Below are 26280 nucleotides of genomic sequence, written 5' to 3' on the forward strand. Positions count from 1 at the left end.
GACCGCAGTCAGACAGCATCATGGCGCTGCGCTCGGCTTCTGCGTGTTCTTGCTTGGAGAGGGACGCCTGCCTTAGTGATTGGGGATTATCAGCGCTCGCTCTTCACGGGACGCTTTTTATTTGACAGCTATTTCCTTTCCCAGAGAGATTGCCAGGAATCAAGAAATACCATTTATATGGAGGGGAGCGAGTGCCTGGCGTGTCCCGGAGAAACGGGTGACAGGTGCCCACCGAGCCGGATGTAGGGGGGTTAAAGCTGCTCAATGCCAAGGACAGAACTGCACCCCCCTGGAACGTCCATCCCCAAGAAAGTAAGACGTGCGATGACGGCTGACTCGCTGATACACGGGCAGCGCCGCGGGTCTGCGGTCCCTCCAGCATATCTAGGAGGCTTACAGAAATGAAGATTAGTCTCTGCATGAAGAGTTCTGCAACTTCCCAGCAGCCTCTGCATCTACGCACGGTGGCCCGACAGGAGCAAATTGTGTCAGCATCTCACGAAACGTGGTCAGTACCTCCCCCGCACACCGTCAGCACATCCCGCACGCCGTCAATACCTCTTGCAGGCCGCCGGTATCTCCCACACGCTGTCAGCACTTTGTGCACGCCGCCAGCACCTCGCGCACACCGACAGCATCTCCCGTACGCCGTCAGTACCTCGTGCATGCCGTCAGCACCTCCCGCAGTCTGCCAGCACCTCGTGCACGCAGTCAGCATCTCCCGTACGCCGTCAGCACCTCCCGCATGCCGTCAGCACCTCCCGCATGCCGTCAGCATCTCCCGTACGCCGTCAGCACCTCCCGCATGCCGTCAGCACCTCCCGCATGCCGTCAGCACCTCCCGCATGCCGTCAGCACCTCCCGCATGCCGTCAGCACCTCCCGCATGCCGTCAGCACCTCCCGCATGCCGTCAGCACCTCCCGCATGCCGTCAGCACCTCCCGCATGCCGTCAGCACCTCCCGCATGCCGTCAGCAACTCGCGCACGCCGTCAGCATCTCCTGTACGCCGTCAGTACCTCCCGCATGCCGTCAGTACCTCCCGCATGCCGTCAGTACCTCCCGCATGCCGTCAGCACCTCCCGCACGCCGTCAGCACCTCCCGCAGTTCGCCAGCATCTCCCGTACGCCGTCAGCACCTCCTGCAGTCCGCCAGCATCTCCCGTACGCCGTCAGTACCTCCCGCACGCCGTCGGCACCTCCCGCAGTCCGCCAGCATCTCCCGTACGCCGTCAGCACCTCCCGCAGTTCGCCAGCATCTCCCGTACGCCGTCAGCACCTCCCGCAGTCCGCCAGCATCTCCCGTACGCCGTCAGTACCTCCCGCACGCCGTCAGCACCTCCCGCAGTCCGCCAGCACCTCCCGCAGTCCGCCAGCACCTCCCGCAGTCCGCCAGCACCTCCCGCAGTCCGCCAGCACCTCCCGCAGTTCGCCAGCATCTCCCGTACGCCGCCAGCATCTCCCGTACGCCGTCAGCACCTCCCGCACGCCGCCAGCATCTCTCACAGTCCGCCAGCAGCTCCCGCAGTCCGCCAGCATCTCCCGTACGCCGCCAGCATCTCCCGTACGCCGTCAGCACCTCCCGCACGCCGCCAGCATCTCTCACAGTCCGCCAGCATCTCCCGCACGCCGCCAGCATCTCTCACAGTCCGCCAGCATCTCCCACATGCCGTCAGTACCTCCCGCAGTCTGCCAGCAACTCGCGCACGCTGTCAGCATCTCCTGTACGCCGTCAGTACCTCCCGCATGCCGTCAGCACCTCCCGCATGCCGTCAGCACCTCCCGCATGCCGTCAGCACCTCCCGCATGCCGTCAGCACCTCCCGCATGCCGTCAGCACCTCCCGCATGCCGTCAGCACCTCCCGCACGCCGCCAGCATCTCCCGCACGCCGCCAGCACCTCCCGCAGTTCGCCAGCATCTCCCGTACGCCGTCAGCACCTCCTGCAGTCCGCCAGCATCTCCCGTACGCCGTCAGTACCTCCCGCACGCCGTCAGCACCTCCCGCAGTCCGCCAGCATCTCCCGTACGCCGTCAGCACCTCCCGCAGTCCGCCAGCATCTCCCGTACGCCGTCAGCACCTCCCGCAGTCCGCCAGCATCTCCCGTACGCCGTCAGCACCTCCCGCAGTTCGCCAGCATCTCCCGTACGCCGTCAGCACCTCCCGCAGTCCGCCAGCACCTCCCGCACGCCGTCAGTACCTCCCGCACGCCGTCAGCACCTCCCGCAGTCCGCCAGCACCTCCCGCAGTCCGCCAGCACCTCCCGTACGCCGCCAGCATCTCCCGTACGCCATCAGCACCTCCCGCACGCCGCCAGCATCTCTCACAGTCCGCCAGCAGCTCCCGTACGCCGCCAGCATCTCCCGTACGCCGTCAGCACCTCCCGCACGCCGCCAGCATCTCTCACAGTCCGCCAGCATCTCCCGTACGCCGCCAGCATCTCCCGTACGCCGTCAGCACCTCCCGCACGCCGCCAGCATCTCTCACAGTCCGCCAGCATCTCCCGCACGCCGCCAGCATCTCCCGCACGCCGCCAGCATCTCTCACAGTCCGCCAGCATCTCCCACATGCCGTCAGTACCTCCCGCAGTCTGCGAGCAACTCGCGCACGCCGTCAGCATCTCTCACAGTCCGCCAGCATCTCCCACATGCCGTCAGTACCTCCCGCAGTCTGCGAGCAACTCGCGCACGCCGTCAGCATCTCCTGTACGCCCTCAGTACCTCCCGCATGCCGTCAGCACCTCCCGCATGCCGTCAGCACCTCCCGCATGCCGTCAGCACCTCCCGCATGCCGTCAGCACCTCCCGCACGCCGCCAGCATCTCCCGCACGCCGCCAGCATCTCCCGCACGCCGCCAGCATCTCCCGCACGCCGCCAGCATCTCCCGCACGCCGCCAGCACCTCCCGCACGCCGCCAGCACCTCCCGCAGTTCGCCAGCATCTCCCGTACGCCGTCAGTACCTCCCGCAGTCCGCCAGCATCTCCCGTACGCCGTCAGCACCTCCCGCAGTTCGCCAGCATCTCCCGTACGCCGTCAGCACCTCCCGCAGTCCGCCAGCATCTCCCGTACGCCGTCAGCACCTCCCGCAGTCCGCCAGCATCTCCCGTACGCCGTCAGCACCTCCCGCACGCCGCCAGCATCTCCCGTACGCCATCAGCACCTCCCGCACGCCGCCAGCATCTCTCACAGTCCGCCAGCATCTCCCACATGCCGTCAGTATTTTGCGCACGTTGTCACTCTTCCCGGTTTCATTTTTATTTCCCGCTCTGTCACTTAGCGTTGTTGCGGATAAGCGCGGCACATATACAATGTATTATGTAATTATGCGCCCGTAGAGCACAAGAGGGCTTTTCTGCGCGTGACATGCAGTAAGTAGAATACGCTGCGCTCTTTTCTACATGCGTATTATACGCAAATGTGAATGGATCAATGAAAATCAATGTACCTTCATTGGGTCCATTCACCACGTAACGCGCCCTGACGTTACGCTCGGGGAGCCGCGCCTTACCTGTGAAACGCATCCATTTGCTATTAAACTGTGTACGTTTTTTGCTGTGCGGTTCGAGGCAACCGCCCCAACAGCCCCGTGTGAAGACAAGAGCCCAGAAGCACGAAGTCCCAGGAGGCTGGACAGGATGCAACTGTAACAAACCCTCCGCGCTGCGCCGGTGAATGAGCTCCATGGGGCTTTCAGGCGCTACGTGTAAACAAAACGGTTTCCGTTCACAAACAGCAACAAAGATCTTGAAAATGGTGTGCAAATAACACAGCTGTCAGATTAACTGGAGTGCCATGTTACGTTTTAGACCTACCGCTAGACCAAAGACAATAAGAGCGCTGCGAGAGCGTGAACCGCGCACCTGCTACACATGAAGATTACTTAAAACGAGCGTGCAATTAGCGGCGCTCCGATGTCGCTCCGCGGGCGTTTAAACCAAACAATGTCATTCAGACATGACCGCGCCAGCAGTGCAACACCTATTGACACCGAACGCCGCGGCGGACGGATGACAACATTCAGGTCTGCAGTAAACCCCGCTCCCACGATTCCCGCTGATCCCGCGGTCGCGGCTCGCCTGCATAGCTTACAAATATTGCAAAAACAACTCAATTACTTGATCATTTGCACAATAACTGTCCTGCGTAAAAGGGCCGCAGTGCAAAACGGGTGGGGTTACCAGAAAGTGGGTGTGACTTGGAAGGAAAGGGGCGGGGCTTATTGTGAAAGGGTTGTGGCTTAGGGTCCTTTTAGACAAGCTAGTGACGTCACCGCTGACTCAGTCGCACTCGCGCAGTCGGTTTAAACGGGTAAATACAACGTTGGCTCGTTCAGTCCTGTATAAGCGAATGAGAGGGACTGAACGAGCGTAAACAACAAGTGAGCGATTCTGGTTGGTCGTCGGCTCGGGTTTAGGCTGAATGATCATCATTCACTTCACGCCTATTCTTTCCATGTAAATGCAGCATTTGGAAGGAATGGGTGTGGCTTGTTGGGGAAATGGGTGTGGCTTTGTGCGAAGGGCATGTAGCAAAGCGGGAAACTGGCCGGCTTGGATGATAAGCGGCGCCTTACATAGCATCAACATTTTGCTGCAGCATTAGCCACGGTGATGGCTCTGGCGCCCCTCCAGGCTGCCAGGGGTAAGTTCACGCTGTCCGTTAGTCTGGATTAGTAACACTAAGAACGGGCGCGTCATGTTGTACCCGACGGCGTCGGTCGGCGTCTCCTTGCATCTGCAGGAAGCCGCGATGAGCCCTGAAACCAGAGAGCTTCCTGATGGATCGCAGGTCCCAGGACTCCAGCAGCTGAAGCCAATCTGCGGCTCCCGGGGGGCGCTAGTTGTGGACTCATATGGGACCACTTTACTCCCCTCTGATAAGCAGCTTCTCAGGGCATTGAAAGAGTTAATGCAATTAAATCTACACTTGCAATCAGCATGATTAATTGATACTATTTGTCCAAGCTCAGATCTGGAAGGAGATCACAGTTTTTAGCCAGGACTAAAGAAAGAACAAATAATTTGTACTCCAAGTCCAGGAACATTTACCCCCCCCCCCCCCCCCCCCCCCCCGCCTCCCGAAAACGGAACGCAAGGTAATCTGTTGTGGAGAGAAAACATAAAACAGCAAAATGTAAGAGGATTCTATATAACACGAGGAAGAGCAACGCATAGAGCAGCGGAGACCACAAAGGTGCCAGGACCCCCCAAAACCTGCGCTCCACCCCAACCTCCGCCTCAAGGCTTTGATAAGCGGGCATTGAGCAGCTCTGCGGTATTCAACCTTTACAGTCTGTAACACAGGGGAGGAAAAAAACTATTCCCTCAGAAGCTTTATGAGCCCCAGAGCAGAACTCGCTGTCCCAGCTCCATTGTGCCAGCCACTCTCCACACCGAGAAGCGGGGCTGCCATTATATACCCCATCCCCACGGACAGTGACCTCTGGACAGAAACAACAATGCCTTAAAGGGAAAGGATCACCATCCTGTCTGTACATGACTATGGGGAGGCCATCCTGTCTGTACATGACTATGGGGAGGCCATCCTGTCTGTACATGACTATGGGGGCGGCCATCCTGTCTGTACATGACTATGGGGGAGGCCATCCTGTCTGTACAGGACTATGGGGGAGGCCATCCTGTCTGTACAGGACTATGGGGGCGGCCATCCTGTCTGTACATGACTATGGGGGCGGCCATCCTGTCTGTACATGACTATGGGGGCGGCCATCCTGTCTGTACATGACTATGGGGGAGGCCATCCTGTCTGTACATGACTATGGGGGAGGCCATCCTGTCTGTACATGACTATGGGGAGGCCATCCTGTCTGTACATGACTATGGGGGAGGCCATCCTGTCTGTACATGACTATGGGGAGGCCATCCTGTCTGTACATGACTATGGGGAGGCCATCCTGTCTGTACATGACTATGGGGGCGGCCATCCTGTCTGTACATGACTATGGGGGAGGCCATCCTGTCTGTACATGACTATGGGGGCGGTCATCCTGTCTGTACATGACTATGGGGGCTGCCATTCTGTCTGTACATGACTATGGGGGCTGCCATCCTGTCTGTACATGACTATGGGGGCGGCCATCCTGTCTGTACATGACTATGGGGGAGGCCGTCCTGTCTGTACATGACTATGGGGGCGGCCGTCCTGTCTGTACACGACTATGGGGGCGGCCGTCCTGTCTGTACACGACTATGGGGGCGGCCGTCCTGTCTGTACACGACTATGGGGGCGGCCGTCCTGTCTGTACACGACTATGGGGGCGGCCGTCCTGTCTGTACACGACTATGGGGGCGGCCGTCCTGTCTGTACACGACTATGGGGGCGGCCGTCCTGTCTGTACACGACTATGGGGGCGGTCAAGATGCGATACGGGCGGGCATGGAGGGGCGTAAGGGGCTTTAGTATCCTGTTGGGTCACCTCTAGTTTGGTTACAAGATGTGATATGGGCGGGCATGGAGGCTCTAGTACCCTGTTGTACCACCTCTAGGTTGGATACAATGTGATACGGGCAGGCATGGAGGCTCTAGTACCCTGTTGTACCGCCTCTAGCTTGGATACAAGATGTGAAACGGGGGGGTAGGGGGCATGGAGGCTCTAGTACCCTGTTGTACCACCTGTAGCTTGGATACAAGATGTGATACGGACAGGCATGGAGGCTCTAGTACCCTGTTGTACCGCCTCTAGCTTGGATACAAGATGTGATACGGGCAGCATGGAGGCTCTAGTACCCTGTTGTACCACCTCTAGCTTGGATACAAGATGCGATACAGAAGGGCATGGAGGCTCTAGTACCCTGTTGTACCACCTCTTGCTTGGATACAATGTGATACGGGCAGGCATGGAGGCTCTAGTACCCTGTTGTACCGCCTCTAGCTTGGATACAAGATGTGAAACGGGGGGGTGGGGGGCATGGAGGCTCTAGTACCCTGTTGTACCACCTCTAGCTTGGATACAATGTGAAACGGGCAGCCATGGAGGCTCTAGTACCCTGTTGTACCACCTCTAGCTTGGATACAAGATGTGATACGGGCAGGCATGAAGGCTCTAGTACCTTGTTGTACCGCCTCTAGCTTGGATACAAGATGTGATACGGACAGGCATGGAGGCTCTAGTACCCTGTTGTACCGCCTCTAGCTTGGATACAAGATGTGATACAGGAGGGCATGGAGGCTCTAGCACCCTGTTGTACCGCCTCTAGCTTGGATACAAGATGCGATACAGAAGGGCATGGAGGCTCTAGTACCCTGTTGTACCGAAGGACAGCTCCTTCTCTAGCTGCTGGCCCTCTCTCTTCTCCTCATGGTCCATGCAGGTCCCACTTCAATCTGCTCTATCTCCAGCCAGAATAGGGCTACAGCAGCGGTTCAGGTCTTCTTTGAAAGCCAGTTGTTCAACCATAGATAAAGCCATTAGAATAACATCCACCGGCCCAAACAGTTATCAGGATAACCGTAGGGTCCTTCTATTCTAGTCTGCGCAGCGTGCCGGAAGAACTGTTGGGTGGATGGAGATAAACCCTCGACCATACAGCCATGTAGAGCGGCAGCTTACAACGCTAGCATTTACCGTTTCCCCCCCTGTCACTAAGTGCACCTAGTCTAGCAGCTCCGCCAATAACAGATGAAGAGTTACCACCTCATGTGCAAACCGTGAACCGCTGAGGACGTAAAACCTATAAATAGCATCCAGCCCGATGGCGGCCGCGTCTACGTGCGGCGGTGGCCGCTCTATGAATGTGAGGCAGGCTCCAGCGCACAGGAAGCTGCGGTTCATCCGCTGTAACATATGTGGTCTTGTTAGCCCCACACAGGAAAACCAAAGCCCCAAAAAGACAATTTTTCTTTCGCTTGCTGCACATTTGGAAAAGCCGCTCCTCCAGCGAGAAGCCCTCAATGTGGGGGTTCTTATTGTTCCACCAGAGGGGACATAAAACCATTTCCTTCTGCTGCGCTCCCCACCTCTCCCAAACACCTCTTCACAGCGCTGAATGGAATTCCAGCTCCAGTTTAGAGGGAAAATAGCAGGCGGCACAAACAGGTGAAGCCGCCGAGACCGCGGGTCAAGTTGTGTAGCTTTAACCCTTTATGTGCCCTAGATGAGGAGGGAAAGCCAGATGCTGACAGAATATATACAGCGCTCAGAGAAGTCTATAGGGAAGGTTCTACACCTAAACGTAAAGCCTCCTCAGAAAACAACCTCTTGTAGAAATCAGCGTTTTATATAACTTTTTTGAACATTTTTGGTGACTTTTTTTTAAATACATTTTTGATGTCCTTATCGAAATTTAAAAATACTAAAATCCTGCAGTCCTCACATCGAGCACTAAGCATAATAACAGTTTGTCACAACTCACCTCCTCCCCTCCCTGCACACTGACCACTAGGACTAGTACTAGTCTGACACTTCCTGTTCTGTAGATGAAACTTCTCAGCTGTCACCTATTATCATCACAGACCGGATTACACTGAGAGGTGACACCTATATATAGATAACACAGGAGCCACCATTAACAATAGTCACAGCTTACCTCCTCCCCTCCCTGTACAGACAGGATTACACTGAGAGGAGACACCTATATATAGATAACACAGGAGCCACCATTCACAATAGTCACAGCTCACCTCCTCCCCTCCCTGTACAGGCAGGATTACACCGAGAGGAGACACCTATATATAGATAACACAGAACCACCATCCACAATAGTCAAAGCTCACCTCCTCCCCTCCTTGTACAGACAGGATTACACTGAGAGGAGACACCTATATATAGATAACACAGGAGCCACCATTCACAATAGTCACAGCTTACCTCCTCCCCTCCCTGCACAGACAGGATTACACTGAGAGGAGACACCTATATATAGATAACACAGGACCACCATTCACAATAGTCACAGCTCACCTCCTCTCCCTCCCTGTACAGACAGGATTACACTGAGAGGTGACACCTACATATAGATAACACAGGATCCACCATTCACAATAGGTGATATCACAGCTCACCTCCTCCTCATCTCTGTACAGGTTAAAGGCCCTACCCACTAGACTCTCCCAAACTGGTTTCAAGGGTATAGTCAGAGCTCACCTCTCCCTATTTTTCCTGCATAGGATAGAGAAGATACCACCAGCACTATCTCATAGAATTATTTTGATGAAGATCAGGGCTCACCTCCTCCCCCTTTCCTGCATGTAACAGGGTATGCCCACAACTCACCCCCATAGAAGTATATAGGGGATGTCACAGCCAACCTCTCAACTCCCTGCAGAGATTATAGACCATATCCACAAAACTCCCTCTAGAAGTCAATAAGCCTGCCCACATCTATTGTGATTGTATTGCCCATGGCAACCTGTTCCACTCATTGATCCCCTCACTGTCTAATATCTAATCTGTGTCTCCTCCCTTTCAGTTTCATCCCATTGCTTCTAGTCTTTCCTTGTGCAGATGAGAATAGGGCTGATCCCTCTGCACTGTGACAGCCCTTCAGATATTTGTAGACAGCTATTAAGTCTCCTCTCAGCCTTCTCTTCTGCAAGCTAAACATTTCCAGATTCTTTAACCGTTCCTCATAGGACATGATTTGCAGACCGCTCACCATCTTGGTAACTCTTCTCTGAACTTGCTCCAGTTTGTCTATGTCTGTTATAAAGTGGGGTGCCCAGAACTGGACCCAGTATTCCAGATGAGGTCTGACTAAGGAAGAGTAGAGGGGATAATGACCTCACGTGATCTAGACTCTATGCTTCTCTTAATACATCCCAGAATTGTGTTTGCCATTTTGGCTGCTGCATCACATTGTTGACTCATGTTCAGTCTATGATCTATTAGTATACCCAAGTCTTTTTCACATGTGCTGCTGCTTAGCCCAATTCCTCTCATTCTGCATGTGCTTCATTTTTCTTGCCCAGATGTAGGACTTTGCATTTCTCCTTGTTAAATACCATTCTGTTAGTCGCCGACCACTGTGCAAGCTTTTCTAGATCTTTTTGTATACTCTCTCTCTCTCTTCCCTAGTGTTAGCTATCCCTCCTAGCTTTGTGTTATCAGCAAATTTGATCAGTTTCCCACAATTCCCTTCCCCAGATCATTTATAACAATGTTGGCCAACACTGGGTCTAGGACAGAGCCTTGTGGTCCCCACTTGATACATTCTTCCACTTGGATGTGCAGCCATTTATGACCACTCTTTGAGTCCGATCACTCAGCCAGTTGTGAATCCACCTAACAGATGCCTTGTCAATCCCAGATTTGGTCATTTTTTCAATAAGTATGGTATGAGATAGTTAGTCAAATGCTTTACTAAAGCCAAGATATACTATATCCACCACATTTCCCTGATCAACCCAGTCGGTGATTCTATCATAGAAGGACATTAGATTAGTCTGGCATGACTTGTTTGTTACAAACCCATGCTGGCTCTGGTCAATTACTCCATTCTCATCCAAGTACTTGCATACATGCTGTTTAAGAATTTGTTGAAAGATCTTTCCCGGTATAGAAGTCAGGCTCACAGGCCTGTAGTTTCCTGGATCTACCTTCTTTCCTTTTTTGAAGATAGGGACATTTGCCCTTTTCCAATCTTCTGGGACTTCTTTTCTCCAGGAATTGGCACAGATTATGGCGAGTGGTTCAGCAATTACCTCCGCTGCTTCCTTTAGTATCCTAGGATGTAATTCATCTGGACCTTGAGACTTGGGACTCATGTAAGTTAGCTAAGTGTTCCCTCACCATATCTCTGCTTATAGATAACCTGCATTCTTTTATTCCCCCAGTAGCACAGGGAAGCTCAGCTGATGTTACATCTACTTTCAGAGAGAAAACAGATACAAAATAGGATTTCAAAAGTTCGTCCTTCTCACCATCATTCTTAACCAATTCACCGTTTTCATCTTGTAAGCATCCAATAGCATCTGTGGCTTTTCTTTTGACATACCCCCAAAATCCTTGTGTCAGTTGAACGCAGCGCACGCGTCACCACCACCCCAGCAGACCTCCCATGACCCACAGCACAAAGGACAGACTTCTTTCTAAATTTCAAGAAACGACTTCTGTCTGTGATAAACCAGAATCTGACTAACTAAAACGGTTATGTGAGAAGCGTCGGCGCCGCTGTTTTCGCCTCATTCATTCAAAATTGCATCACCATCTGTCAAAGTGTTCTCACCCTTTTTTTGGAGTTTCCACTCCTTTGAGACCCCTGTATCGAGGGCTTTATATGTACACAGCGCCGTAATGTATTAGCAAATCATCCCTGGAGTCTGCGCTGCTGAGGCGGAGCACCACCAGAAGGACTGACAGCAACAGGCCTGCCGTTAGGAGCTGATGGCGGTGGACAGGACAAGCCACAACAATCTAACTGCTTGTAGCTGTTTTGTGTTCTTTACAATCCAGTAGGGAACTAATATGATGAACAGATACTTATCTTGGGGCCATTTACACGCAACGATTATCACTCAAAAGTCGTTCAAATGAATCATTTCGAGTGATAATCGTACCGTGTAAACACAAGGCCGTCGTGCAACATTCGTTCACTTGTCGCTTATCACTGAGTTTCCGTCTGGATAAGAGCAGTCGTTAGTTCCTTCGCAGTTCGTTCGCTTTTCGTGAGGTTTAAATGACATTCATTCAGTTGTTCAGTCTTTCAAATAACATGCGGGGAAGGTTGATTGTTCAGCCAGCTAGACACAATGACTCACGGGGTAGAAGACAATGGCTTAGGGCCCATTTACACACAAAGATGATCACTCAAAAGATGGCTTTTGAGCGATCATTTTTCATAAACTACTAATTTATACTAATGCCAATTAGAAGCTTATTAATGCGTTTGAGCCACCAGGAGCTATATCCAGAGAACCGTGGGTGGTCTGTTCTCTGAATACATTCCCTTTGTTCTGTCGACTGACAGAACAAAGGGGCTGACAGCTCAGTACTGTTATCAGTACTCCCCGCGGAGAACACAGCGTGAAGTCCCTGCTATCAGCTCTTCTGCCAAATGATGGATTTTATGCCGAACATAAAATCATCGTTCAGCAGAAAAGTGAAAGATGGGCACATTTACAGGCAACGATTATCGCTCAAAGGATGGCTTTAGAGTGATAATCGTTGTGAGTAAAAGGGCCTTTATTCTTCGAACTAATTAAAAACCTGCAGCCAAGAAATTCTCCTCATAAACATACGCCAACCGGAGCCAACAAACTACACAACGTTTACACAGCTAATGAGTGAAATGGTGAGGATTTCACAGAATTATCTGTACATGTAAATGCTCACTGAAAGCAAACAAGCCATTCATTTGTTCAAACAACAATCGTTGTGCATAAACGGGGATTTACATTATATATGGTGGGAGAGTAACACCTCCGAGAACACTGAACAAGCAGGGACTACTGGGAGAGTTTAGCTATAAACCCAGCAGAATGGTGAGTGCAGCTCTGGAGTATAATACAGGATGTAACTCAGGATCAGTACAGGGTAATGTATGTACACAGTGACTCCACCAGCAGAATAGTGAGTGCAGCTCTGGGGTATAATACAGGATGTAACTCAGGATCAGTACAGGATAAGTAATGTATGTACACAGTGACTGCACCAGCAGAATAGTGAGTGCAGCTCTGGGGTATAAAATACAGGATGTAACTCAGGATCAGTACAGGATAAGTAATGTATGTACACAGTGACTGCACCAGCAGAATAGTGAGTGCAGCTCTGGAGTATAATACAGGATGTAACTCAGGATCAGTACAGGATAAGTAATGTATGTACACAGCAACTCCACCAGCAGAATAGTGAGTGCAGCTCTGCAGTATAATACAGGATGTAACTCAGGGTCAGTACAGGATAAGTAATGTATGTATATAGTTATATAGTGACATCTCAATAGGGGCCTAACACTCCTAAGAAGTCCTATTATTCATCTGCAATCTGCCACTTCTGAGTGGATATCAGATGATGAGACTTCTCAGAGTTGATTACAGCCGACGTTCTCCAGTGCCGCCCGGCTGATGTACGCCATCATACAATGTAGGGACTAGTAATATTGCTCACATTATCCACACCGCTCAGTCAGAGGTCTGCAGAACAATCCATCTCCCTGTACTGCGAACGGTGCGATGCCAGGAATCACATCTCCCCCGCAGCAGCAGAAACACAATTCATTCCATCTGGTCCCACAGTGCAGGGGGTAAGGCCGTCCGCAGCCCCTCACCAAATAGCGTATTGGCAGTGAAGTGGTTAACTGCGACCAGAAACGTCCTATTATAAGCCGGTTCATAATCTGTGCCGAATGTGAACGATCTACAAATGTCATTTCTCGCTGGCACAAGGCGCATTATTGGAGTGTTTGGATGTAATTGCTAGCAGTTATTACAGGATAAATGCGGTCCATCTGGAAGTGCCGGACCGCGGAGGACACGCCGACCTATCACAACGCAGGAGACATCCCTGTCCTATCGGAGGACGCTGCTCCTTGGCGCTCCCCTGTAAAGGGTTTGTTTAATCTTGAAGATGGAAGGACAGCGATTACGGCGGTCTCCATTACATTTAACAACCCCGTCCGGGGGGCATGGGAGGGAACGGTAATGTGATGCAGACCTCTACCACAAGTCTCCAGAGCTTTCTACAAAAAGTAATCTGCATGCAGGCCGGCTGGTGCCCGGTATGACGTGGGTGTGCTCCAGTCCTACAGGCACCCCTGTAAGCTGCCCGCTGCCCAGCGTGCCGTAAGTATGCCCGGGCCTTATCATGGCACCCACAGACAGGTCTCTAGTTGTGGGGTTTTTTTGTATAACATTCATTCACAATGTAATGAAAACCTCTGCAATTTTCTAATATGCTTTGTGTTTCCACTTGTCAGCACTCTCAAGATCCCTGCTTGCTGTCAGTGTATGGACGCATTCTGATCTACAATTGCTCACATGGATGTAGGGCTTATGACAGTACATCAGCGCTCTCTTGTATTACAGCCCGCGCCTGTCAGCTGGGCGCCCTTTATCACCTCTCTTTACCTGACCTGGACTCAGCAGGACAGTCAGAGACTTGGGGGTCTGTCCAGGTCCTGGGAGGTGGGAGACGGGTCCCGAAGGAGCAGCCAGGAATGGAAGAAAATAAAAATCAGTCTATACTCACCCCTCTCTCTCCCACCATTGCACCGGTCTGCGCCAGACGCCGCCGCTGAAGCATTGCATGATCTGGTGCAGACTGGCACACGACTACTGTGGCCAATCACTTACGTCAGCCGCACAAACTCCGAGACCGAGCACAGCAAGCGTGATCGCCCTACCTGGAAGGGAGTGGCAACAGACGGGCAATGGAGCGGGAGAAGGGAGCAGTGGGGGAGCGAAAGAGGCGAGTAGAGTTTAGTTTATTGAGTAGGAGAATAAAGTGGCATTAATACTGAGGAGGTACATGGGGGGCATTAATACTGAGAGGGGGCATTAATACTGAGGAGGTACATGGGGGGCATTAATACTGAGAGGGGGCATTAATACTGAGGAGGTACATGGGGGGCATTAATACTGAGGAGGTACATGGGGGGCATTAATACTGAGAGAGGGCATTAATACTGAGGAGGTACATGGGGGGCATTAATACTGAGAGGGGGCATTAATACTGAGGAGGTACATGGGGGGCATTAATACTGAGAGGGGGCATTAATACTGAGGAGGTACATGGGGGGCATTAATACTGAGAGGGGGCATTAATACTGAGGAGGTACATGGGGGGCATTAATACTGAGGAGGTACATGGGGGGGCATTAATACTGAGAGGGGGCATTAATACTGAGGAGGTACATGGGGGGGCATTAATACTGAGAGGGGGCATTAATACTGAGGAGGTACATGGGGGGCATTAATACTGAGAGGGGGCATTAATACTGGGGAGATACGTGGGGGCATTAATACTGAGAGGGGCATTAATACTGAGGAGGTACATGGGGGGCATTAATACTGAGAGGGGGCATTAATACTGAGGAGGTACATGGGGGCATTAATACTGAGAGGGGGCATTAATACTGGGGAGATACGTGGGGGCATTAATACTGAGAGGGGCATTAATACTGAGGAGGTACATGGGGGGCATTAATACTGAGAGGGGGCATTAATACTGGGGAGATACGTGGGGGCATTAATACTGAGAGGGGCATTAATACTGAGGAGGTACATGGAGGGCATTAATACTGAGAGGGGGCATTAATACTGAGGAGGTACATGGAGGGCATTAATACTGAGAGGGGGCATTAATACTGAGGAGGTACATGGGGGGCATTAATACTGAGAGGGGGCATTAATACTGAGGAGGTACATGGGGGGCATTAATACTGAGAAGGGGCATTAATACTGAGGAGGTACAGGGGGGGCATTAATACTGAGAAGGGGCATTAATACTGGGGAGATACGTGGGGACATTAATACTGAGAGGGGCATTAATACTGAGGAGGTACATGGGGGGCATTAATACTGAGAGGGGGCATTAATACTGAGGAGGTACATGGGGGCATTAATACTGAGAGGGGGCATTAATACTGGGGAGATACGTGGGGGCATTAATACTGAGAGGGGGCATTAATACTGAGGAGGTACATGGGGGGCATTAATACTGAGGAGGGACATGGGGGGGCATTAATACTGAGAGGGGGCATTAATACTGAGGAGGTACATGGGGGGCATTAATACTGAGAGGGGGCATTAATACTGAGGAGATACGTGGGGGCATTAATACTGAGAGGAGCATTAATACTGAGGAGGTACATGCCGGTCTATTACTGTTAGGGGGCACAGAGTTGTGTCCCTTTAGTGTACACGTGGCAGGATGGTTGAGCGCGTCGGCCCCGCGGGACGCTAGCAGCTCTACACATTCCAGTTTTGTGTCTATTTCATTCCAGGGAGATACTTCAATTGTATTTAAAAGCAGCAAAATGTAACGAGAACCTCAGGAAACTGTTTATACAAGAATGTTTTCACTCTCTGCAAGCAAGCAGAGGTCTTGAAAATTATGAGCAACTGAAACAGAAGGTTGTAGAGAAACAGTGGAGCTTTGATACACAATAGGTGGCGCTGCGGAGGTGTTGTACCATCTCTCATTTGGATACCCAATTTCCCAGGGAGCATTGCACGGCCTATAAGTCTCCTTATTGATCTCCACAAGGCAATACAATACCCTTTCCGCCACACCACAGGCTTCTCACCCACCCAACTAGAACCCCATTGTGCACCGATGAGGGCAATGACTCCCAAACATTTGTCTGCAGATGTTCTCTCTTCTGGCCAAGTCTCCTACGGCTTATCTCCTTAGACATGTTACAAGGCCCGTTAGCAGACTGGACATTGACTGATAAAGAAGCTACCCTCCAATAGGTGACGCTGCAGAGGCATATCTAATTTGTATACCAAATTTCCCAGAGTGCATTGCATGAGATAGAAGCCTAGTGGGTGCTCTCCACAAGGAGAAACAGTACCCCTCCTGACTAATTAAGGAAAGAAGCCTGAAGTAATGTAAGACCAAATCGTGACATTATGTAACTAGTAAAGGGGTTGTACCGGCATCACAAGTTATACCCCAGCCACGGGGCAGAGGATAACTTGCTGATCAGTGGGGGTCTCACTGCTGAGACCTGCACCAATCCCAAGAACAGGGGTCCCGTGTCCTCTGCTGCCTGTCAATGCAGGCTCACCCTGGCTGAGGATGCGCAGCCGACGCTCTATTCATCTCAACGAGGCTGATGGAAATCCCCAAGCACTTGCCGCTCGGCTATCTCCGCACCGAGAGTGAAGAGAGCGTCAGCGCGGTTGGGCGTCCCATTCAGTCAGCCTGCAGGGGACCCCTGTTCTCAGGATCAGTGGGGGTCTCAGGTCCCTCCATCCACATGCCAGCAGCATCACACGAGCCCCCGATAGGCAGGAACATCTCGGGGAGCATAGAGTCGCCGGCTCTCCCGTTATGCCTCCTTAGGTGTTGCCATCGGATACGCTGAGCAGCGGCTACCCCAAGAATTAGCAGGACAGTGCAGACTAATGCCTGGATTGGCTGTGGGGGGCGGTGTGTGCTTTCAATCTCGGCTGGACGAGAACCAGTTCCTTCTCAGCAGTAATAAGAATACATTTGGGGGACTCCTTGCGCAGTTTATTGGCCGGCCGCTCCGTACTGCTCCATTACCTCCCTTCCTCCCAGGATAATATCAGATTGTGGAAACCTTACAGAACTTGGCCTCCCACCTCGCCGAGAGCCCCGAACGGAGGAAGAGACAGTCGGAGTTTCATCGTGTCCTGTTCCCGTGTTCTGGGATAAGGTCACATGACGAGGATCTCACAGTAACCCCATTCTCTCAGCTGAGGGGTGCGCCATCCGCCTCATCTTAAAAAACAATCAGGCCCTGCAGGTGCTGCGCTAGTGATAACGTGATTGAGAGCGCCGTCCGCGGCTGCAGCTGTGAGGCCCTCGCACGCGGGCTGCTGTCTAATAACTGTATATTTGTACAGTACCGCTGAAACAGTCCATTCATGCTGCTGAAGCCTCGGACGGAGACGGGATTTGTTGCCTTGACATCTACAGAGAAGCAAGCTGGGTGGTATAACTCGCCCCCCGTGGGGATTAGAATGGGGCACCAGGCATCTGCTCAAGTCTGCAACTGGCCCCCGAGGGGCCCGGCACACAGGAACACGTCCCGACGAATCTTCATGTGGAACTGAAAATAGCAGAATCCCGCCATTCTGCATTAAAATCTGCAGTTAACCATGCGAATTTTGGTGCGGAATTAAGGGACAGCGTATTCCATCCCGTGTGAGGGAAAATACATGGCCGCCCATTACAGACTCTGCACCGCATCGCAGAAGGATCCGGCACGTCAAAAATACTAAAAACTGTATTACATCACATGGAAAAAACACAAATGGCCCGAGCCGTGTTGCCCACATTGTCCTTCGTGGCCCTAACTGTGCTGCACTCAACGCCCTTCGTGGCCTGAGAAGTGCTGCACGCACCGCCCTTCGTGGCCTGAGAAGTGCTGCACGCACCGCCCTTCGTGGCCTGAGAAGTGCTGCACGCACCGCCCTTCGTGGCCTGAGAAGTGCTGCACGCACCGCCCTTCGTGGCCTGAGAAGTGCTGCACGCACCGCCCTTCGTGGCCTGAGAAGTGCTGCACGCACCGCCCTTCGTGGCCTGAGAAGTGCTGCACGCACCGCCCTTCGTGGCCTGAGAAGTGCTGCACGCACCGCCCTTCGTGGCCTGAGAAGTGCTGCACGCACCGCCCTTCGTGGCCTGAGAAGTGCTGCACGCACCGCCCTTCGTGGCCTGAGAATTTGTTTCTGGAATAGAGTACATGTTAGTAAAGGTTTGGAGTCCCGGGGAGTTTCTCCTCCTTTTGCTACATGGTTCTTCCATTCGCTGCTCGGTTCGCCCTCCTCATGGGAGGCGCACCAGGATGTGTGTGAGCTGCCTCGCTGAATACCTGCTTTCCCCAAGAACAGCCAACTATGGATTTCATTTCTTGCAGCAGTTGTCTCGGAGGCTCAACAGGGGGCAAGTTGTGGACTGGGCAAAAGTCTGGAATCCACGCGTTCCGTTGCCATAAGCCGGTCTGAACCCCCTCATTCATCCTAGGCAGCTGGGTGACAACCCGTATGGCTCAGTCCAGATCACAGAGGGGACGTCAGACAAAACTGCCCAGTTATACAGCGACTCACTCCATTTATCCTTTCCTCTTGCTAATATATCACCAACCTATTCCACAGCGCTGCACACACTTTTTACATCAGTCGCTGCACCCCATGGGGACCACAATGTGGACAGCATAGCTCCAACATGGCATTATGTCATACTGAGCCAATGTAAAACCTGTGTGGTAGGAGACCCAGTCAAACAGGGGGAGAACATACAAACTCCATGCAGAGGTTGCCCCTAGTCAGATTTGAACCCATGAAGGCCACAGCAATGGAAAACAACAGTGCTGACCACTGAGCCACCAATCCCAGGGCTGCTATGTATGGATCTCTATTAAGCCATGCCTGTGGCAGGACAGAACAGGCAACAGGGAAAAGGACCACTGATGTTGCAATACAGAAGTATTGCAGTGTGTGGTACAAGCAATTAAGTAATCATAAATTCAAGTTCCCTGGTGGGATTAAACAAAAATGTAAAAAAAGGTTTGTTAAAATAAAAATAAATATATATTAACAAATCTAAATGGTGAATAGAAGAACCAGAACTGGTAAAGAATCACAAGGAGATCATACACAAAATGCCAGAAATACACTGAAAAACAAAATAAAAACCCTGTGGAGGTCAGAATGCGGCAGCCGAAAGCAGGTATTTCAAAGGTTTTTACACTTTTTTTAAATAAAATTTTACAGCATAAGAGAAAACACGGTGCAAACTGCGGATCACATCAGCTTCCCAGTATGACCCCAGAATCATCTACTGTGGTGCAAATGAAGTGACAAGAGGAGCAGCAGGGGTGCCAGCAAGACCCCCCCAAAAAGGGACTGGAGGCCGTTCCTCTCTGGCTGGTGTCCTTGTCACTACGAGGCGTCACCTGTAGCCAACCAGGTTGTACAGGCAGTCCGGGCCCTCCAGGATGGCACATCCATGCAGCAAACCTTCCTGCTCTGGCCTGTATGTCCCAGCACAAGAGCCTGGAGCCGATACCAGGAGAGCTGGACAGGAGAAACTACCAGGACCAGGAGGAACTACCCCACAGAATAGCTTCCAGCATCAAGACCGGAGGCACAGGAGGAGCTACCAGACCAGCAGGAGTTACCAGAGCCCCACAGAATACCCTCCAGCATCAAGACCAGGGGGACAGGAGGAACTACCAGAGCCCTACAGAATGACCACCTGCAGCTACTGACTAAACTGTCTCCATATATCAGGGGTCAGTACAGAGATCTCTCCCATCATCTATTACACCCAGGACTATAACAAGGGGCGCTCTAATAACTATGTATAATATATCAGGGGTCAGTACAGAGATCTCTCCCATCATCTATTATACCCAGGACTGTAACAAGGGGGCACTCTAATAACTATGTATAATATATCAGGGGTCAGTACAGAGATCTCTCCATCATCTGTTATACCCAGGACTGTAACAAGGGGGCGCTCTAATAACTATGTATAATATATCAGGGGTCAGTACAGAGATCTCTCCCATCATCTATTATACCCAGGACTGTAACAAGGGGGCGCTCTAATAACTATGTATAATATATCAGGGGTCAGTACAGAGATCTCTCCCATCATCTATTATACCCAGGACTGTAACAAGGGGGCGCTCTAATAACTATGTATAATATATCAGGGGTCAGTACAGAGATCTCTCCATCATCTATTATACCCAGGACTGTAACAAGGGGGCGCTCTAATAACTATGTATAGATATATCAGGGGTCAGTACAGAGATCTCTCCCATCATCTATTACACCCAGGACTATAACAAGGGGCGCTCTAATAACTATGTATAGATATATCAGGGGTCAGTACAGAGATCTCTCCCATCATCTATTATACCCAGGACTGTAACAAGGGGGCGCTCTAATAACTATGTATAATATATCAGGGGTCAGTACAGAGATCTCTCCCATCACCTATTATACCCAGGACTGTAACAAGGTGGCGCTCTAATAACTATGTATAATATATCAGGGGTCAGTACAGGGATCTCCTCCATCATCTATTATACCCAGGACTGTAACAAGGGGGCGCTCTAATAACTATGTATAATATATCAGGGGTCAGTACAGAGATCTCTCCCATCATCTATTATACCCAGGACTGTAACAAGGGGGCGCTCTAATAACTATGTATAATATATCAGGGGTCAGTACAGAGATCTCTACCATCATCTATTATACCCAGGACTGTAACAAGGGGGCGCTCTAATAACTATGTAGAGATATATCAGTGGTCAGTACAGAGATCTCTTCATCATCTATTTATACCCAGGACTGTAAGAAGGGGGCGCTCTAATAACTATGTATAGATATATCGGGGGTCAGTACAGAGATCTCCATCATCATCTATTATACCCAGGACTGTAATAAGGGGGCGCTCTAATAACTATGTATATCAGGGGTCAGTACAGAGATCTCTCCCATCATCTATTATACCCAGGACTGTAACAAGGGGGCGCTCTAATAACTATGTATAGATATATCAGGGGTCAGTACAGGGATCTCTCCCATGATCTATTATACGCAGGACTGTAACAAGGGGGCGCTCTAATAACTATGTATAATATATCAGGGGTCAGTACAGAGATCTCTACCATCATCTATTATACCCAGGACTGTAACAAGGGGGCGCTCTAATAACTATGTAGAGATATATCAGTGGTCAGTACAGAGATCTCTTCATCATCTATTTATACCCAGGACTGTAAGAAGGGGGCGCTCTAATAACTATGTATAGATATATCAGTGGTCAGTACAGAGATCTCTCCATCATCTATTATACCCAGGACTGTAACAAGGGGGCGCTCTAATAACTATGTATAGATATATCAGGGGTCAGTACAGAGATCTCTACCATCATCTACTATACCCAGGACTGTAACAAGGGGGCGCTCTAATAACTATGTAGAGATATATCAGGGGTCAGTACAGGGATCTCTCCCATGATCTATTATACCCAGGACTGTAACAAGGGGGCGCTCTAATAACTATGTATAATATATCAGGGGTCAGTACAGAAATCTCTACCATCATCTATTATACCCAGGACTGTAACAAGGGGGCGCTCTAATAACTATGTAGAGATATATCAGTGGTCAGTACAGAGATCTCTTCATCATCTATTTATACCCAGGACTGTAAGAAGGGGGCGCTCTAATAACTATGTATAGATATATCGGGGGTCAGTACAGAGATCTCCATCATCATCTATTATACCCAGGACTGTAATAAGGGGGCGCTCTAATAACTATGTATATCAGGGGTCAGTACAGAGATCTCTCCCATCATCTATTATACCCAGGACTGTAACAAGGGGCGCTCTAATAACTATGTATAATATATCAGAGGTCAGTACAGAGATCCCTCCCATCATCTAATATACCCAGGACTGTAACAAGGGGGCGCTCTAATAACTATGTATAATATATCAGGGATCAGTACAGAGATCCCTCCCATCATCTAATATACCCAGGACTGTAACAAGGGGGCGCACTAATAACTATGTATAGATATATCAGGGGTTAGTACAGAGATCTCTCCCATCATCTATTATACCCAGGACTGTAACAAGGGGGCGCTCTAATAACTATGTATAGATATATCAGGGGTTAGTACAGAGATCTCTCCCATCATCTATTATACCCAGGACTGTAACAAGGGGGCGCTCTAATAACTATGTATAGGTATATCAGGGGTAAGTACAGAGATCTCTCCCATCACCTATTATATCCAGGACTGTGACAATATTTCCATCTTCTTGATGCAAGTGCCTTGATGAAGCGTACGATGTTCACATGAGCCACCAGTGACATTCGGGGAGCAGAATACCATAAATCCTCCGCATGGCGTCTCCCTAATAGAATGGAGTCCAGACAGGGACGGGGGATTATATGCAGCTTGTGGAAGGCACCAAGGTAAAGCAATGCGGCTGGAGCCACTTACCACTATTAACCCTTCACTACAATGCTGGGAAATACCAGAGAAGCCACTAATGTCTCCGGCCCCCCACCGGCGAGCATACACTGATGACACCAGGGACAACATAACTCTAGACTGGACCTGTACGGACCGCATCACGGAGTCCTGGATCGTATAGCAGGCAGTTGGCCATCTGATGTTATGATGCATAAATACGCGAGAGCGGACGGAATCAGCAGGACCGCTCAGTACAGCACCGTAGCGGCACGCTCACGTGGCAGATGCTTCCACGGACTTGATGTGGAATCAGAATCAAATCTGCCAAATGTCGCTTAAATGGGAATCTGAGCCAAAGTCTATACAGCGCACGCAGGGAAAGGTAGTGCCGCCACTTGTGACGTAGAGTCCTTCTTGGAAAAACTTGCAGACATTTTGGCCATGGACTCGGCTTACATGCGGTGCAGAGCCGCGGCCGAGAGCGGTCGTCTACCTCCTTCTCCTCTGGATGGATCATCAGTAGTTGATGGATGACGGTTCAGCGCTCGGGATCCCCGTCCATCAGCTGATCGCCGTCCCGCTGTACTGAACCGCGCTGCTCTTCACCGGCTCAGTGCTGGATGTGACCAGAAAGTGCCGCAGCGTTTGCGGTCTCCCACTGATTGCGATGAGAGTGAAGCCGGAGCCCATGCCTCCTGTACCGCCTGCTGAGGAGACCCTGTGGCCAGCTGCACTGGACAATCCGCTGATGGACGGGGACCCCAAGCAGCGGACCCTCATCCATCCACTGCCGATGGGTGGAAAAGAGGGCAGACAATTCCTCTAAACCTATGAAAACCTGCACCAAAAATCCAACGCAACCCCGTGGATTCCTGATGCAGATTTTCATGAAGTAGGCGCCGGTAAGACCTGTGGCGGATAGTCCGGGGTGCGTTCACACCAACAGGAAGGGCTCGGTTAGATTTCCGTTTTCTTACTGCATTTTGAAAAAAGGAAAAAAACGGAATCCCTGCCTGAAGTGATCCATCCGATGGCTGAAACAAATGGCGCAAAATGGGCCGTATTGACCATCACTGGGCCACCGGACTTCTGGCCGTCCTTTTTCCAGATGAAGGAGCGGTCCATGCTGCTCTATCTAGGGTGGGATTTTTGGACAGATCTGAGCCAACCAAATGGAACCTCCAATACAGATGAGAACGAAGCCCAACAGCGTCCACCCCCATCACTGCGAACACAGGAAACCGCGGATCTAATCCTAATCTGCAGCAGCGCCGTGGACAATCCCATGCAGCAGTAGTGGATCCAAGGACCCAACTAGGCGGATTTAGACTTCATCTGACTGAGACCCACATAGAAGGCGCAGTTGCCTCCATGTTGGTTGTCACCCAGCTTTCCAGCGACGGCTACGAAGTGGCTGCGTCCGCATATTAGCAGCCCAGAGATCTGTATTACCGACGCGGTTTGCAGTTTAAGGTCGTCCATCTTTGTTAGTAGAATGTTCCATCAGTTTCCGGGCAGGTGAAGGCGTCCCGCTCCATCATGGGTTAAGCGGCTCCACTGACGCTGCGCTGCGGAGGATTGCCTTTCTCGCACATTTTGCAGGCGTGAAGCTCCTGGAAGATGAGACTTCCTCGCTGCTCCGCTCGACACGCCGGGACCCGCAGCGCAGGAAATATTACATGTCGCACTCGGAGTTCATGCTCCAATAAAAGCTGCCGGTCGCTGCGGATCTTACGTGAAACATCAGGTCCTTTATGGCAGGATTTATGGATTAACACTTCCTAGTGATGGCAGTAACAGACGGCGCCGTGGTTTACGGGGCGCAGAGGAATGTAACCTGCCGGGGATCACACACCTGAGCGCCCGCCGATCCTGTAGAAACCAGCAAAGACCCCGCCGACCGCATGATGAGCCTCGTCCGCTGGATACACGGAGGAGAATGCAAGAAGATGCCGTATGGATGAGTACAGAGCGCTCTATAACGTCGTAACATACGGGGCCGGCGCTTCCAGTGTCACACGGACCACCCGGCGGTCAGCACCTACTCCGCAGACCGCCACAGGATAAACAAACCTCAAGCCCGTGGATAATCTTGCACTGAACTTCTGATTGTTCTTTGCTTCCAGCGCCTTCATTACAAACGTTCTGACACTTTACTGGTGTAGAGATTGTGGGACGCCTTCCCCTGGCCGGCTGTCCTGCGGCTGCACGATGCTCCTGGCTGTGTGTGCTCTCGCCATTCCTTCCCTCGGCGTTAAAGGGGTTGTATCAGGATCACAAGTTACCCCTATTCACAGGATATCCACTGCTGAGCCCCCAAGTCCTGTGACCCCTCTGCCTTTCACTACGGCGTCACATATACCCCACAGTCATATCAGAATGCATGCAGTGCTGACCGAGCATGGGGGCATTTATTTCAATGGGGCTGACTGAAGCACCGGAGTGCTTGGCTATTGCTGGTAGTCCCAATGGAATTGAGTGCAGCGTCAGTGGGCTTGTAAAGACCAGCACTCCATTTAGTCCCTTCCTCAGTGCAGGGGGTGCAGTTAGCCAGCAGTGAGGACAGCGGGAGACATGGGACCCCCATTCTGGGGAGCAGTCAGACCATAGTCAGCTGACGACATGATCAATCCTGTAAGAAATTTTTGGTCAAAAGTGGTCAAAATTGAAAGACTATAGTGTGACCTGCCAAGTCTAACATAAAAGAAACAATACCCCCCCTCATCACAGCTCCCTCTGCTGGTTGGTCAACTGCAGGTTTTTGCTTCCAATTGCATGTCTCGACACAGGATCATACGATCATTGCATCAGAGCCAACGATTGGCTGACACAGTCACATGATCATGAGGATGTGCACCATGAAGGGAAGACCAGCAAGGGATTGGCCAGTGGAGAAAGGGGAAAGGAGCCAAATTAGTATTATCTCTTGTATGTTATTACATCACTCTGGAAGCAATCCAAAGGACAATTAACTGGGAGCTTATTTTTTGTTAAACGTCTGCCAGTTCACGAGATTGTGAAGAAAATGTATCTAACAGATCAGAGTGCAGTGATGGGGAAAGCATCCAAGTCATCGGAGAGGTCAGATCACACAGGAAGTAAAGCAGATACAGACTGCAGGGGAGGTGAAGCTCAGACTCCTCAATGCCTGAGCACATCAAAGAGCAGATCCCTCGGAGAGCAGATCCCTCGGAGAGCAGATCCCTCGTGGACTGTAGAAGAAACCAGCCCAGGAATTAAGATGATAAATGAGAGCCGGTGAAGGTGGCAGCAACAAGACCTCACATCCAGCAGGTAACACTGGAAGAAAACGCAGGCCGGATTCAGCACATTGCATACAAAACATTTGCGCATGACACACAGTAAATAGAACCCACTGATTTCAATGTGTAGAGTGGATCCTGCGACAAATCCACATAGGGATGTTGCTGCAGATCCGCCCCATGTGACCGGCCGGCATACTCTGTAAAAATGATTGACACAAACGGACCTTAAGCTGTGAGGAGGGGTCTGTTCACGTTTCCAGTTACTAATACCAAACTGTAGAATTATGAATGCAGCTCCGGAGTATAATGCAGGCTGTTACTTCACTTCATCCACTATTCTTCAAGGAAACCTGTCACCTTCGAACAGCAAGATCAGAGTCTTTTCAGATTGCCGTGAGCAAGTCTATGGAGAGCGCTCTA

At 51.2% G+C, this 26280-nt stretch overlaps 1 protein-coding gene across 1 annotated transcript; it reads left to right on the top strand.

The window, feature by feature from the left end:
• The first annotated feature begins 1045 nt into the window (after window positions 1-1045).
• LOC136588300 (putative uncharacterized protein ENSP00000383309) lies at window positions 1046-25856 on the top strand. The gene is made up of 2 exons (XM_066587406.1): window positions 1046-3143; window positions 25600-25856. The coding sequence occupies exons 1-2, from the start codon at window positions 1046-1048 to the stop codon at window positions 25854-25856; spliced, it is 2355 nt and encodes a 784-aa protein (XP_066443503.1).
• Window positions 25857-26280: the final 424 nt, after the last annotated feature.

This window comes from Eleutherodactylus coqui, chromosome 13 (genome assembly GCF_035609145.1).
Source record: "Eleutherodactylus coqui strain aEleCoq1 chromosome 13, aEleCoq1.hap1, whole genome shotgun sequence".
Classification (NCBI taxonomy): Eukaryota; Metazoa; Chordata; class Amphibia; order Anura; family Eleutherodactylidae; genus Eleutherodactylus; species Eleutherodactylus coqui.